The sequence below is a fragment of the Mya arenaria genome, chromosome 2 (assembly GCF_026914265.1).
Source record: "Mya arenaria isolate MELC-2E11 chromosome 2, ASM2691426v1".
Taxonomy (NCBI): Eukaryota; Metazoa; Mollusca; class Bivalvia; order Myida; family Myidae; genus Mya; species Mya arenaria.
In genome coordinates, this window is record NC_069123.1 from 4,063,347 (window position 1) to 4,080,091 (window position 16,745).

Below are 16,745 nucleotides of genomic sequence, written 5' to 3' on the forward strand. Positions count from 1 at the left end.
CAAGTAAAAACTGACTATCACAAATTTTCATTCTATCCTCACTCGGTTGTACTTTGGAACAGTTTGCCAAATCATATTGTCACTATCCCCACCCCTGACACATTCAAGGTGGCTGTGGCAACCATTAAGCATTAGATAAGCGAGTAGTGTTTTTTATCCTTTGACCAGTTCACCAATCACTTTTTATCATGTTACCTAAATTGTGTTCTCTTTTATACCCTAGTTCTCACTTTTCTGATGTGATTTGCCTCATCAGTGTTTTATTTTATTTTTTTCACTAACAAGCCGGCGCGCACCGTTCATGTCAGTAACACTCGGAAGAGGAGTTGACATAAAACAGAGATAGATAGATTGTTATAAAATCTCAGTTATTTTTCATGCTGTCATACTTGTTTACTTTTCTACTTGATAGGATATTGGTTCATACTAATGTTTTAAAATTGACAAGAACACATAATATCTATACTATATATTTATTTTGTTTGCTTTATTAAAATTTGAGCATTCACAAAGCAATCACTAATACAAATAACGTATCTTAATAAATGAACTGTTTGCCATGAAATTGAACAATAATAAACAGAAATCTATCAATAAAGGAACTGTTTGCCATGAAATTATACAATAATAAATATAAAATATAAAAATAAAGGATTACTGTTTACCATGGAATCTTACAATTAATAACTAGACATACTGCAATGCCATGACAACTGGGTTTTGACCATTTGTGCAAAGAGAGGGTTTGGACAAATTAAATAGGTGATGAATAAGAATACATTTGAAGAAGAGAAAATCTAAAATGTTTATAAATTATGCTGCCTAGGTTTATACAAGAGCACTTTGGGGCAAACCTACCCACTTGTTATTATTTAGTTCAAAGTCTCAAAATCAAAAGCAATTTTGACCAAAGACCCTTAAGTGCAACCTTGACCTTTAACCTAAAGACATGAATGTGTGACCTTGACCTTTAACCTACGGAAACGCCAAGTTACAGCGTGGACAAGCCAAAATACAACGATTTTTTGTCAATGATTCTAAAGTGTAGCCTTGATCTTTGACCTACAGATAATGGCTCTTGCAGGCACATTGTTAAGTTGTGGTGAATATTTGTAGCAAAATATTTTAAAATCATCTTATGCATGGCCAAGTTACAACACAAAGAAGCCAAAATACAAGAACATTTGAAAAATGACTTGCTGACCTCAGTCTTCACTGGATACATTGTCCAGTCACGGTGAACATTTGTGAAAAGTTATTTTAAATTCTCCTCATGCATGACGAAGTGAAATCCTTGACTAGCCAAAATACAAAGCATTTTGATCAACGACCTTTGACTGGGAATCCTACTTCCAGCCCTTGACCAGGGTTTTTATGCCACACACTGTCTTCTCTTCAAGAACATTTGTGCCAAGTTATTTTAAAATCCCTATATGCATGGCAAAATTACATAAACCCAAACAGTTGACTATACCTATTATATACAACTATAATTAAAGCTTTGTAAACAAGGCAATCCTTTTTTGCTTTTATGTCTAATAATGAGTACACTGTAACGTGTTTGTGCACTGCAACATCAACACACTGTTTCATTTTATTTTCAAAATGCAGCACAATACTAGAGAATAACCTCATTTGATAATACTTCAAATAGTTCATGTCTATCCTGCCCCATTGGACATTCTAACTTATACAAAATTAAATCATGGTATAACAGCAACAACTGCAAAAGCAAATGAATTCTATAAAAATAGAATGAGGCAAAACAAAATATCAGCAATTCTCTAACAAGGAACACATGAAAAGCTTACACCAGCTACTGTTGACCACTTAATAAAGTTGCAAGTAAAACTGAACAGGAATTTTAACATAATTTCTAAGCAACACAGTGATAAAACACATATGAAGAAAATATCATAATAACTACAGTATTACCAATTAATCACATCATATTGGAAATGATAGTCATTTAAGTTTTGTCCTCCAAAATATGATATGGTACCTTATAATCTTGTAACATTATGGGCACAATGAAAGGGACAATGTCAATACTGAAAACAGGACCATATGAATAAACTAAAGTGGAGCCTATTGATTGGTTAAAAACAATGCTAATATGAAAATGAAGATATTTGATTGGTGTTTATAAAAGGCCATTATGACAGTCAATAAAACCATATCACATTGTTGACATAAAATTATGATACCACAATGTTGACAAATCATATATAATATGTCAAAACCAACAAACACAACTACACATAGCAATGTATGAAAAAGTCTAAATACATTAACATTATCACAACATCGTTAGGAAATATTTATCACAATGCTCACAATTTATCACTAAAATGCGTATTAAATTGTCCCTGATTATAATATAAATATACAATCTCTTGATACAGCATGAGAATGCAATAGGCCCTAAGATGTCACCAAAAATAACCACACAAACTCATCTCAACTCATTTGATTAGAAAACAACAAGCAGGATTCAAAATCTCACGTTTTCTTCTTTTTTTTTAAAAAACTTCTCGTTTCTTATCAATTAAGCTATGGTTGAAAGATATATAAATAACGATGTTGAAAAAAAATTAGTAGACCTTATTATCTTTGAGCCATTGCTCAAATACAGTTATTACTCTAGAATTATTTTTTTCTTTATAATATTGAGCAAAGATTTTTAGAGCAAAGATTTTTATCAACAAAATATTTGAAAAGAGTAAAAACATATTATACTAAACATAACATTTAAATTCATTCCATGCTGATATATTTAAAATGAGTTGAGATTGAGGAATGGCTTCTGTATATTGTGATATTGTTGTCAGATTGACAAGGAAGTCATGAAAATGGCAGCATACTACAAATAATTCTAAAAATGATATAATATACCAATTCAATGTAAATTGTCAGTCATAATAATAATGTTGAAATCTTTGAGCATACAATAGTCAAATAAATCCTAATTACAAACAACAAAATATGAACTCAAAGCAAAATTAAACAGCAAACAAATGACTAGCACTAAAAAGATCCTAATTCTTCATTGGATATTTAATGATATTGTATTTAAAATGTTTTGTCATTTTATACATTTTAAAGATACTGATCATTAAGAAATACTGGTGAAATTTAATTTGAAAAATTACAAAATATGAAATATTTAATACTGATATCATCATGTAAAATATTTTTGAAAAACCTAAGAATTTAATTTATTGTATTTTTTTCATTATTTTACACCAAAACCTTCTTCACATGATAATTGTCTTTTGTTTTAAAGGGACTGTACACCAGATTGGCACCAAAAAAGGGTTTTATTTGTAACGAATCTCAGGACAATAATCTAATAGAATGTGTTATGTTTGACCAAAATCTAAAAATAAAATTGTCTCGGAGACTGGGTTCGAACCCACTGAGCTACGACGGCTTACTCTTATTGGGTGACAAAATTAAGCTTTACACCTTCCTCGGTAATATCACGTGATAACACCAACTAGCCAATCACGCATGAGGAATGTGTTCTCCCTGGTAGACATACCCAGTAATCTTTTTTAATGGAAAAATACGAAATAACTGCTAAACTTAAATGAATTGTAAAATGTGGTACTTCAGTTAGTAATTTTCAATGCATTGTGAATATCAATGCCAAATTTATGTCAGTTTTCGACAATTTTCTCTTTTTTTCACTACTTTATCATAATGAGTACAGCCCCTTTAACTAAAGTTATTTAGTTTTTCAACTACAGCAGATCTTAGTTCAGCTAGCTAGCTAGGCCAGTATTTTAGTCCCTGAAAATCTGTAACCATTTAAACATTGTCATTTTATATATAAAAAATACAAATGAAATCTTAGTTTAACACAACAATTGTGAAACAAGTCCTTACATTGTTATAGAAATCAATTTTGTTGGCACAACGCTAGGCCAGAATGTGGTTGTATGTTGTTGGGGAAACTGCAGTACTCGGAGGAAACCCACCTTTCTAGCTAGGTGACAACAAACCAAACTTGCAGGAATACAACCTGAGATGCGCTGAAAAAATACCGAATATGATATCTGAGACATGCATGATATTTCATTAGGAAGTCCTTGAAAAAGGACTTGTAAAGGCAAAGCCCTCAGTTTATCGCTGATCTTGGCCGGGTAAAATGTCTGCGCGCTGTAGAGATTCCAGCCTCAAGTTCAAGGTCGGCCAACTCTGCACGGCATTCATTGACCCGAGCCTCGATACCCTGTATGGCCGAGTCATGGTCCGTGAAGATCTTTTTCATACCAAACTGTTAATGAGATCAGCATAGTAATTGTAAATGTGACATCAATGCATAATAAATAATATTGAAGGGAAAAGTTCTTTGGCGAAACATAAGTTTATGAGAATATCTTGGACAGCTTTTTAGTTATCAGCAAATAGGTAAACTATATTGTTGAAGACTTAAGCACCGATGATAATGCCACTTTTGCCGTGACAATAGTAAGACTCTTTTATTTCATAAAACAGATTGACAAAAGGATCGGCAAGATTGTTTATCCTTTAAAACAATCATTTATTTGAAGGCTTAAAGATTTTAATTTTTATTCTGCATGTAAATCTTTAATTTTAAGTCACTTATTACTAAATGTCAAAATTTATTTTATTTATCTGACAATAAATTGTCTTGTGAAAATTGATTAGACATATAAACAATATTTATGAAGAACTTACAGTATCAACTGGCTCTGGCGGGTTCTTTAGCCTGAAATTAGATTTTAATACTGAATGAAAGTAACAACATAAGATCCACAATCTAGCGTAACATCGTGCCAACAAGAGAGATCAATATAATGTTGTATTAACTTGTGTCACAGTTGTTTTCCAATAAATAAGTTAACTAACTAAAAGATTTTTAGTTTCTTGGTTCAAAATTGAAATTTGCATCTTCAACTCTATCTAGTTTAAGAAGTGTATATTTAAAATCATGTATGCTAGAATAATCACTGATTCATGCTTAAAGCAAAAGCATGAAAAGCACATGTCAATGCTAGTCTGGTATTTCATTTTACATAAGGGTATAAAATATATTTTTGCTTTAGTAAATGGGCATAAATTTTTTTTTTTGCTATTTCGTTAAAGTGACACTCTTATTCAAAATCAATACCTACACAAATTATAACAAACATAGATTTTGAGTGATAAATCTTGAACTACTTACTAAATAATGCATTTATGAAAAATATTGATTACTGATAACAAGATTGTAACTGTGTATTTTATAGGTGAAAGCGCATTAATATTAAATGATTGGTGAATGCTAAAAGATTTACAATGATCTACTATCGTCTCATACAGTAGAAATACCGTGTTTTTTGTACATTTCTTTAAAATTAAACTCCCTTTAAAATAACCTCCGAAAACTAGTTTTTTGTACATTTATTTATCCTTTCTGATATATTTAAACAATTTTATTAATTGTGGTAAATCTTTTTGGGAGTAATAGTGCATCTTTAAAGTAAATGTGCATAAAAAATCTTTGGCTAAAGTAAATGTGACTTTCTCAACATGTGCATTAAGTTAAAGTAAACATGATTAATAACCAAAGTTCAAGTTTTTGTACAAGGTAAATGACAATGATGTCAACGCTAAGGCTATGCAAATAACCCCAATATTTCTCTGAAAAGCAGAGCAGCTAGAAGGGAGTCTGCTTCAACATAGAAAAACCCTAACCTTTCAGGAACCAACTCGAGCGTATCCTGCAAGGCCTGTTTGAAAGCTGCAATCTCGGACTGGTACTGGACCATTCCACATTCACTCTCCTGGCGACCAACTCCTGTAAAATATGGTCTATGTTTATATGTTAATTCAGGGAATTGTGTCTGCATTCATCAGAGAAACATTGGCCAAAAGTCGGAAGCCTTGATTTGAATTTTTTTTTAAATCGTGGGAGAATACAAAAATACTTATTGATGATTATTTAGTCAAACTTGTTATAAATAAACTCACGTGATAACATTGACTAGCCAATCACCCATAAGAATGAATTCTACTAGGTATACATACCTAGTAATCTTTTTTAATGGAAAAATACAAAAAACTGCAAAAAATAAATTAGTTTTAAACTATGTGGTACTTTAGTTTGTTAGTTTCAATGCATTGTACACCTTGATACCAAGTTTATGTCAGTTTTCGACAATTTGCTTGTTTTTGCTTTTTAATCATATGGTGTATAGCACCTTTAAGGCCAGAATTTGGCCTTCACATTGTAGCCCACATGAAGTTTCAAATGGAAATCTTGCACTGATTTAAAGTTATATCCATTGTGGAAGTTGTGGCAATGACAAACCCTTACCCTTTTTATTTAAAAAAACAAAAACAACAACAGGCGAGGTAAAATGGTATGAGGAATGCTCGAAGATTTTTTTTAAGTTAACATCTTGAAGAACAGAGGGAAATATTTCAAACCAGTAAAATGACAGACAGGTTACTTTATAAGATCAACTGTTTTACCTTTCATGAGGTTCTCCAGTTCAGTGATTTCTTTCCTAACCACATCTGCAGTTCTCATTCTTGGCATGTTGACAGTGTGCCTGAAAATATCATACATAACTGTGGGTACAACATAAAATAAGAATAAATGTTTTCATAAAAAGTAGGCACTTAAATATGACATTGATAATTAGTTTTTGGTATTAAATTATATGCTACAAATGTAACATTGTCTTTTGATTAAAAATCTGCAATTCTTTGAGCTATTCATCTAAACTTATTTATTTACACTGATTGTGAAACAAGTTATTACAACATTATATTGATCACTCTTGTTGGCACGATGATACGCAAGTGTGTGGTCTTGTGTCGTGGGGGAATGTGGAGTACCCAGAAAAATCTGACTAATGTCCCGATCGGTGGCCACAAACCAAACTCACATGCTCCAAGGCCGGGAATAAAACCCTGGTCGCTAAGGGGAAAAGCCAGTGAGCTAATACTACAGCGCTAAGCAAACAACCTAGCTACCAGTTATCCCTGTTAAACTGTTTAACAATGAATGACCGGGGAGATAAATTAAATTATTTTATGAAACAATTCTGCATACTTATTACAATTAATTCAAAACTTTCTGACAAAATTTACATATTTAATGGATTTGCAAACATAAGGCATCCAAAATGTAACATGTATGAAAAATGAATCACAGAAAGCAAAATGTGTGCAGTTTACAGTAAGAACAATTCGTGTCACACTTAGCAGTCCTTACCTTTTCTTGAACTTCCTTTTGTTATGAGCATTTAAATACAGCATAAAATTAATTTCCTTTATCACTAAGATTTATACATATATAAAACATTAAAAGCACTACTCCCAAAAGAAACAAAATTTGCAATGTAAACAAAAAAACACTGTATTAACTTTTATACTGGCAGAAGCAAAAAAATAACTCCTGTGTATGAGAACAGCAGTATCTGCTAGATTAAGACTACACATTGCCTGTTACTACCAATGAAAACAGTCTCTGTTAGATTGAGACTATACATTGCCTGTTACTACCAATGAAAACAGTCTCTGTTAGATTGAGACTATACATTGCCTGTTACTTCCAATGAAAACAGTCTCTGTTAGTTTGAGACTATACATTGCCTGTTACTTCCAATGCCAACAGTCTCTGTTAGATTAGATTGAGACTATACATTGACTGTAATGATAAGTGCAAAACTACCAATGCCAACAGTCTCTGTTAGATTGGGACTATACATTGCCTGTTACTTCCAATGAAAACAGTCTCTGTTAGATTGAGACTATACATTGCCTGTTACTTCCAATGAAAACAGTCTCTGTTAGATTGAGACTATACATTGCCTGTTACTACCAATGAAAACAGTCTCTGTTAGTTTGAGACTATACATTGCCTGTTACTACCAATGAAAACAGTCTCTGTTAGATTGGGACTATACATTGCCTGTTAATTCCAATGAAAACAGTCTCTGTTAGTTTGAGACTATACATTGCCTGTTACTTCCAATGCCAACAGTCTCTGTTAGATTAGATTGAGACTATACATTGACTGTAATGATAAGTGCAAAACTACCAATGCCAACAGTCTCTGTTAGATTGGGACTATACATTGCCTGTTACTTCCAATGAAAACAATCTCTGTTAGATTGAGACTACACATTGCCTGTTACTACCAATGAAAACAGTCTCTGTTAGATTGAGACTACACATTGCCTGTTACTTCCAATGCCAATAGTCTCTGTTAGATTGAGACTATACATTGCCTGTTACTACCAATGCCAACAGTCTCTGTTAGATTGAGACTATACATTGCCTGTTACTACCAATGCCAACAGTCTCTGTTAGATTGGGACTATACATTGCCTGTTACTACCAATGCCAACAGTCTCTGTTAGATTGGGACTATACATTGCCTGTTACTACCAATGCCAACAGTCTCTGTTAGATTGTGACTAAACATTGCCTGTTAATTCCAATGAAAACAATCTCTGTTAGATTGAGACTACACATTGCCTGTTACTACCAATGCCAACAGTCTCTGTTAGATTGAGACTATACATTGCCTGTTACTACCAATGCCAACAGTCTCTGTTAGATTGAGACTACACATTGCCTGTTACTACCGATGCCAACAGTCTCTGTTAGATTGAGACTATACATTGCCTGTTACTACCAATGCCAACAGTCTCTGTTAGATTGGGACTATACATTGCCTGTTACTTCCAATGAAAACAGTCTCTGTTAGATTGAGACTATACATTGCCTGTTACTACCAATGCCAACGGTCTCTGTTAGATTAGATTGAGACTATACATTGACTGCAATGATAAGTGCAAAACTACCACTGCCAACAGTCTCAGTTAGATTGAGACTATACATTGCCTGTTACTTCCAATGAAAACAGTCTCTGTTAGATTGAGACTATACATTGCCTGTTACTACCAATGAAAAACAGTCTCTGTTAGATTGAGACTATGCATTGCCTGTTACTTCCAATGAAAAACAGTCTCTGTTAGATTGAGACTATGCATTGAATGTAATGATAAGAGCAACACTAACCATGCTCCCTATAGCAGTCTCTGTTAGATTGAGCGTATTCACTGATTGTAATTATGGTTGCAACACTACCAATGCTCCCTGAAGCAGTCTCTGTTAGATGGAGACAATTTACTGACTATAATGATGTGTGCAACACTACCAATAACAACAGTCCATTTTAGATTGAGACTATACATGTACATTGACTGTAAAGATGATAGGTACCCCACTACCAATGCTAGCAGTCTCTGTTAGATTGAGACTATACATGTACATTGACTGTAAAGATGATAGGTACCCCACTACCAATGCTAGCAGTCTCTGTTAGATTGAGACTATACATGTACATTGACTGTAAAGATGATAGGTACCCCACTACCAATGCTAGCAGTCTCTGCTCGATTAAGACCATTCATTTGCTATAATAATTGTCGCAATACTACTCATGTGCCCTACTACTGGCTGAACTGGTTTCTATTTTCAAGAGTCATTAAGCCATTATCATTCTATGATTCGGAAGGTTGTAAGTTGAATGAGAAGCCATTGGACAAAAAAAGCTTTCAATAAAATTGCAAGGTTAAGAGTATCTGCAATTATAATTATTTCCTATATGTTTCAATTTTATAAAATTATTATACATATAGAACAAATGTAAAAAATTACTAAATGTATTCCAACAATGCTGAGATTTTTTTTGCATAATTGATTGTTTATCTGTTAATAATAATCCAACTTGTACCTGTAAATGACATTTCCTTCCCCAGGTGGTACCGGGGTCTGACCATGTTGACACACCCACTCTTCCACTGGCTGCTTATTCTGAATCATGACAAAGAAGATATTACACATGGACATGTATCTAAATTGTGTATGATGTTTGCTTAAATTGCACAGTCATATTGTTGATTCCTACTAGGGATGCAAACGAATATTCAAATATTCGAATATTCGATCAAACATTTGGTATTCGAATGTCAAAATCGATATTTGAATATTCGAAAAAAAAAAAACAATAAAGAGAACATTTTGCCTTCATCACTGATGATGTTTATAAAGTTTGTTTATCTTGTTTTAACAACGATTGGCCCCTAATGCCAGAGGTGTGAATGTGATGACTAGACATGCGTCATGTGTCATTTAGGGACATATCGTCGGGTACTATAGAAAGTCCCCCTACTTTTACATAACTGGCTAGGGATCGGCTTTAACATCAATGTGTTGTCTTGGCTGCAAATTATTTTGTGCAACATAACGCAAATCGAGGTGATGACACAAATGCCACAATAATGTAATATTGTGCTACAATAATATTGTTGCATATATGTGCTTTAACCTGTTTCCATCTTTCGATAAAATTTTCTAGCTTTGAAATGGATTTATCAAGAATACATTTCCTCTATTCTTGTACAATAAATGAGTCCAGTCCACTTATGCTTTCGTTTTACTATTTTACTAGTTCCCGAGTTGGTTTGGGTTTTCCATAGTTATAATTAGTCAATTTAGAGGTCAATCTCAGAACGAGGCTGATCATCCTACGGAAAGTCCCCCCATTGGCTCAAAACACTGTTTGACAAGGAATACAGCTAATTTCACATTGTTTACAAAAGGCAGCGGAATTGAATTATTCGATTTTGTTGTTTGTTTATAATGTATTGCTTTTTTCTTCCTGAAAATGGAGAATTTCAAAGGCTCATTTGGGGAAAATCAGGGTCCGCCGCGGCTACGACAAAATAGGGTTAAAATGCCCCAGCTATTACTTTAGCGAATAATAATAGCAGTTACTACATCTTCTAAAATATGTATCTCGGTAATCGAATATTCGATCGAAAAAATTACCGAATATCTATTTTACCATTCGTTCGGATCCCTAATTCCTCCGTAACCCTCTGCTTGAAAACACTAAGGTCTCTCTTCCTTATAAAGTTCCTGAGCTTAAAGTTCTTGAGTCATTCTATGAAACTAGACGGTTGTTTTTGGTAACAAAAACAGATGTCTCATTTCCAATTCGTGCCTGGTTCTGTTCCAAGACATCTGACATTGGAAGATAAGATGCAAATTGTCAGTGCTGTGTTTTTAAATCATTGAAGGCTAGTCACAGAAAATGTACAGATACAAATGTGTAACATACAGACAAATTCACATTTATTTAATTCATGCTGTACTGAATAAACATATTCTTTTGGTAGTCATATCCTTAAGGTAGTCAGGGAAGTCTGACTTGCAATATAGAAGCAAATCATAAGCAAGTTTCATGAAAATATAAGGCTCAAATTTCTGACCTTGAACTGTGACCTTGAGTTGCCTTGACATGCCTTGAGTGTTAGTTCTGCATGTGGTTTAAATGTAGTGATTTTAAACATAAGTTTCATGAAAATCTTTCAAGCGTATTAGGAGATATGGAGCTAACATCAAATAAATGGCTGAAATTGACCTTGAACTGTGATCTTGACCTTGACCCAGCATGACTGGAATGTTGGTTCTGCAACTCATTTGATATGATGATTCATTTGACCAAAGTTTTATGGAAATCCTTCAAGGAGTTTAGGACATACTGATCAGACATGAAAGTGTGATAGATAGATGGGCAGACAGACATTACATAGGTGGTGACATAATTGGCCTCCTTGGGATACCAAGACAAAAAGACTTTGGCTCGATTGTTCAGAACTTTTTCAAGTTAACAGCATGATTAACATCACCGTTGTTAACTATTAAATGTGAAAAATATTTAACAATGCCCTCATATATTTAAAAAAAACAACAGAACAGCTGAAACAGTTATCAAGAATCTTGTTAAGACTACTGCAGATCAGAAGTGTATCGGAGAAACTTCCAGAGCAATACAATTTTGAAAGTTAACAATGATGATGTTAACAAAGTTGTTAACTTTAACAAAGTTCTGAACAATGGGCCCTTTTTTGTGTTTAAATGCTGTGTAACAACTAAATATTTTGCATGCAAAATGCATTTTTTACCATCAATTTAGCTTCAAAAAATGTTTACAGCTCAAATAAGAAGGTACATGTATAGTTTTGTATACTAAACTTGTCCTTCATACTTACAAAATAATGTGGATATTTCTTAGGATTCTGAAACACAAAAACATGTGTCAATGTTAGTGTACGTCGTCAATAAAAAGAAGATGTAAAAACATTCCACTAAAATATTTAGAAAAGTAGTTTATAATTGAAAATCAATGAAAAGAGTCATCATAAATAACAGTTTGTTCATGTGATTTCATGATTTTAGATCATTTTGGCCCAATTTCTCTTCTTTCAATAAAAGCCTCATTTCTTACAAACATAATAATCCCCCCTTAAGAAATTTCACCTTTAATTTACCTAACCTACATGAATGTGAATAACATATCAGAAAACAAATAAAAATATTTGCAGTTATAAGATACTAAAATTTAAAATCTAAAATGGTTTGAACATGCATTAACTTAATCTTTAATCATTAATCCATAATTAATTGGTTTTCATATTATTATATCATATTGAATATTATATTTTTGATAATAGATGGTAAAATTTGGTCTGATTCCCAGCACTGATGCCAACGCGTGTCTTTCTTCTCATTTAATGGTCAACGGGCATAACTTGAAAAAGATTGTACAAAGAGTTATTGTACTGTATATGTTCATTCAAATATAGAGGGATCCTGTAATACCGATATTTGTTAATAAACAGTCATAAATGAAATCATCTAAAGAGGTATAATGTAAATATCACTTTTATTAAGAAATTTTAAAGAGTTTATACTCTATAGAAAGTAAACATGTTAAACGTACTTTATTATTATGCTTTATTGCTTAATGTTTATTTTATTTATGAACTGGCAGTTAATGTTGGTAATATTGTTTTGCATATGCATTCACTTGAAAATACTAAACAAAATATTTGTTGACATGAGCCATTGCCTCCTGCATATAATGTAAATAAAACTTTGAAATGTAAACATAACATGACACTGTATCAATATAAACATCTTTAACAGTTTTTGAGTATTTTTTGTTTAATTGCATAACTCAAAAAGCCATGCCAACTGTGATGGCACGATGCAAAAACAGTACTTTGACAATACTTCTGACTCTTTGTTTTTCTTCGAGAAAACTTGTGAGCTAATAAAATAAAAGCAAAAAACAGATCAGAAAAGCTTTTCAGTTACCAATGGTTAAGCTGAAATCATAGCAGTTAAATATATTTATTTTAATTTAATTTTTTAAATTGTAAGTCGATAATTATGTCGACTAAAATATACCCATGGTTTTGGTGAGGTGATATCCCTCACATATGGTAGGTCCTCCTCAGCCCCTAATTCATCCGGGACCTCAGGAAGGGCCTCCCAGTCCACAGGGGTCAGAAACACCAAGCACTGGCTGGGGTCCACTCCCAGAGCCCCATCTGGAATGTTATGCTGTAACCATGGTAACAACGGGTCTAGGGTAGCTGGCGTAGTTCTGAAAATGGAAAGAGTCAATTATCAATTTTATCAATTAAGTAGTTTTATAAAAAAATGTTTAGAGGCCTTTTCTACATTTTATAAGAATGTTACATGAGTGGTTTGTTCAATAAGGAATTTAGTAAATAGAGGATAATTGTTTGTTTCAGTGTAAGATAGTAATATATTTCACTGAGTGAGCAACAAAAGCTATATTTCATGAGTGGCATAGGCAAGAGTGAAATATTTACTTTTGGTGTTCATGAGGTGAAATATATTGTGATCTTACACTAAAACATTTTATTCTTTTTATATGCCTAAAAAGGATATTAAATGACAGTTTATAGTTGATTTTCAGAGAGGGGTACCAAATTGTATACAAACATCGTTTCAGAAATAATATCGTTGAATTTGTGTCCTAGACCCATGCTGTTGACCTATGATTTGAAAGTGGGAGTGAGCCAAAACAGAGAAATATATATCAAAATTGATAAAATTTCACTGTGACAGTGTGAAACAGTGAAATAAATGCATCATTTTTATCTCACAAATGAATCTCTATAAAGCATCAGAAAGCATATATAATAAACAATTTTAATGCATATGAATTGAATAAACACAAATGTGATATATTCAATTAAAATCATAAATACACATACTGTATTGTAGAATCAGTGCTTCAAAGGACACTTTAATAACACTATCGAAAATATAATCATTCTGTTCAAATTCATGAGTAAATGCCACTTGGTATACTATTTGTTGTTTGTTCAACTCAGTTTTAGCAAAGTTTAAAAAGATTGTTGTCAAATTAAATCTTTAAATGCTACATCTAGTAGTGATTGAAAATCGGACCCTATTTGCTATCGATAATCGAATCGAATTGGACCAAGCATTTCGATTTACTATCGGATAATAATGGTTAAACCTGGAATCAGTGCGTGTGATGCTATACTCATGCTTTTAGCAACAGTAAGTATATTCCATTTTTTTTCTTTAATAACTGAACGAAAAACACATACTTAATAATTGCAAATCAATTGCAAAATGATGCAAACTACATCAAGAAAGTTATCTTAGCATTTTATCCATGTAAAAGCATATTATATATTTGTGAACCAGCTTAACATTCAATAACCTGCTATATTCAACATTTCTATTGGAATATCTTAATTTCATGAAACTTTCACAAAAAAGTAAATTAGTTAATTACAAACGATACCAAAAAAGGTTTCGAAAACAGAAGGCATCAAGCCGGGACCCCCGGTATTTGCAGGTAAAACCGGACCCACTACACCATAGAGACAGGTTATTGAAGAAGGTTTTATGAAATATGTAAACAATTAAAAACAATTAGAAATTTGGGAGAGTTTGTACGGTTTTAAGTGCATGTGTTTACATTCACGGCATTTGTGTAAGAGAGTGACATCCCTTGTTAAAATGAACTCAATGAGAATTTACCGGAAAGAAAAAAAAGACCTTTACTCGACATTTGCCACCAAAAAAAATAATATGTAGTTACCTAAAGTAACATTAGCGACATCGATTTTGGACAAGTACTATCGATTGTAGCCGACATAGCATTGTCAGCGACGATTAACTGATTGTACTCGATAATCGTTTCATCACTAACATCTAGTATTCTATACATGTTTGATGAAATAATTTAATGATGTTAATAATTGGATTTAATATCTTGACAAATAGTTTGTCAATGCTATAACTTACATGTCATGATATCAAATTAAATCAGAGAAATATCCGCATTGATTTAATATGAAAAATGTCAATCTTAAAAAAAGTGTCTGACCTTTTATCACTTTGAGTTGGTCCATTGTCAGTTTTGTCAACACATTCATCAGAACACTTATAGGGAAACTGCTCTAAGTTACTGTCAGTGCTTGTCAAATCTGGTGCGCTACCATAGAAATGTCTATTTCTCTGTAATCCATAAATAGATGGTTTCAGATCATTTTCTTGCTTCCTTACTTTCTTTTTCCTTTTACTCAAAGACTGGTCATCATTATCAGCATACACCATGTCATATTTAGCCGAGGAGGGCCTTGAAAAGTGCATTGGTGGCAATTCATGTAAATTGTTAAAATCTTTTGGATCCGGCAGAGCCAACAATCTTTCTCTATCTATATCAGATAGTTCAGGTATCACCTTGTCCACAAGATCTATTACAGCAACAGGCTTATCTGAACATACAGCTGCTCTACCACCTTGTCTTATATTTCCTGCACTTGCAGGTCGGCATTTCTCTCGCCTTCCACTAATTTGTGGCTTCAACCTTGTCCTTGCCTTGGCACTTTGTGTTCTCCTGCAGTAATTCGGCACTGACCTTGGGGTACTGGTCGATATTCCTTCATTGTCCGTAAAGTCAGGATGGACAATTAAATCAAGCCCATTTGTAGAACTATCATCATGTGATCTATTTGAACTGTTGGCACTTAAATCATGCTCGCTATCCTTTGAATACAGATTACTATGGTAGGTTGACCTAAAGAGCTTGCCAGAACCCCTGTTATGAAACTTCCCTGAAACTGGTCTTGGAATGGGTGGTTTTTCATTAACTGAAATAGACAAAATAGCATAAATACATGTACATGTACCATACATATTTAGAACAGATAATCTCACTCTGTTTCTTCAAGTCTTCTAATATTTGACTGGAAATATCAGTCACTTTTCCTCATGTCACTTACTGCATTTAAACATATTTTAAGTTGTGATGGCATAACAATGCGGACAAGACATAAAGCAGCCAATAGGTGTGGACACACCTTAATAAACTCCATTAAAATCTGTAGGTCTTACAATTTCTCTCTATTATTTTACCATTAAAAACACATTAGGTGGGTATGGTGGCGTGGTCATGAGGGTTTCAATGTCAACGTACACACCGCTTGTGCCCATGACAAATGAATGTTGAATTGACTGACTGTATGTGATTCTTTTGAACTAAAGACTTTAAGATAAGAAGTTTTGTAAGGTTCCCACCGATTAACCTAACAGCATTAAACGTTAGATTCGTACACATTGAAGTATAATGTTACAATATTTCCATAGTTAACTAAAAAAAACTTTGAATAACTACCTGAACTACTGGAAAACAACTGAGTTTTCAAATCCAATTGCTTTATTGCAGCCATGTTGTTTACATTGGATTCCACTAAAAGCCTACACCCTAAGGTTAATAATTACTGCATTTTTTATGGAAAGATAGCCTGCTTTTAATTTTCATTGATTTATTTAATATTATGTGTCGTTGA

At 33.0% G+C, this 16,745-nt stretch overlaps 1 protein-coding gene across 1 annotated transcript; it reads right to left on the minus strand.

Moving 5' to 3' along the window:
• Positions 1-477: 477 nt before the first annotated feature.
• Positions 478-16,625, minus strand: LOC128205403 (uncharacterized). Its single transcript, XM_052907005.1, has 9 exons — positions 16,571-16,625; positions 15,281-16,046; positions 13,291-13,489; positions 12,090-12,116; positions 9,767-9,846; positions 6,487-6,566; positions 5,707-5,809; positions 4,708-4,738; positions 478-4,282 (listed from the first exon to the last, which is right to left on the minus strand). The coding sequence occupies exons 1-9, from the start codon at positions 16,623-16,625 to the stop codon at positions 4,124-4,126; spliced, it is 1,500 nt and encodes a 499-aa protein (XP_052762965.1). The 3' UTR covers positions 478-4,123.
• Between the last annotated feature and the right edge of the window lie 120 nt (positions 16,626-16,745).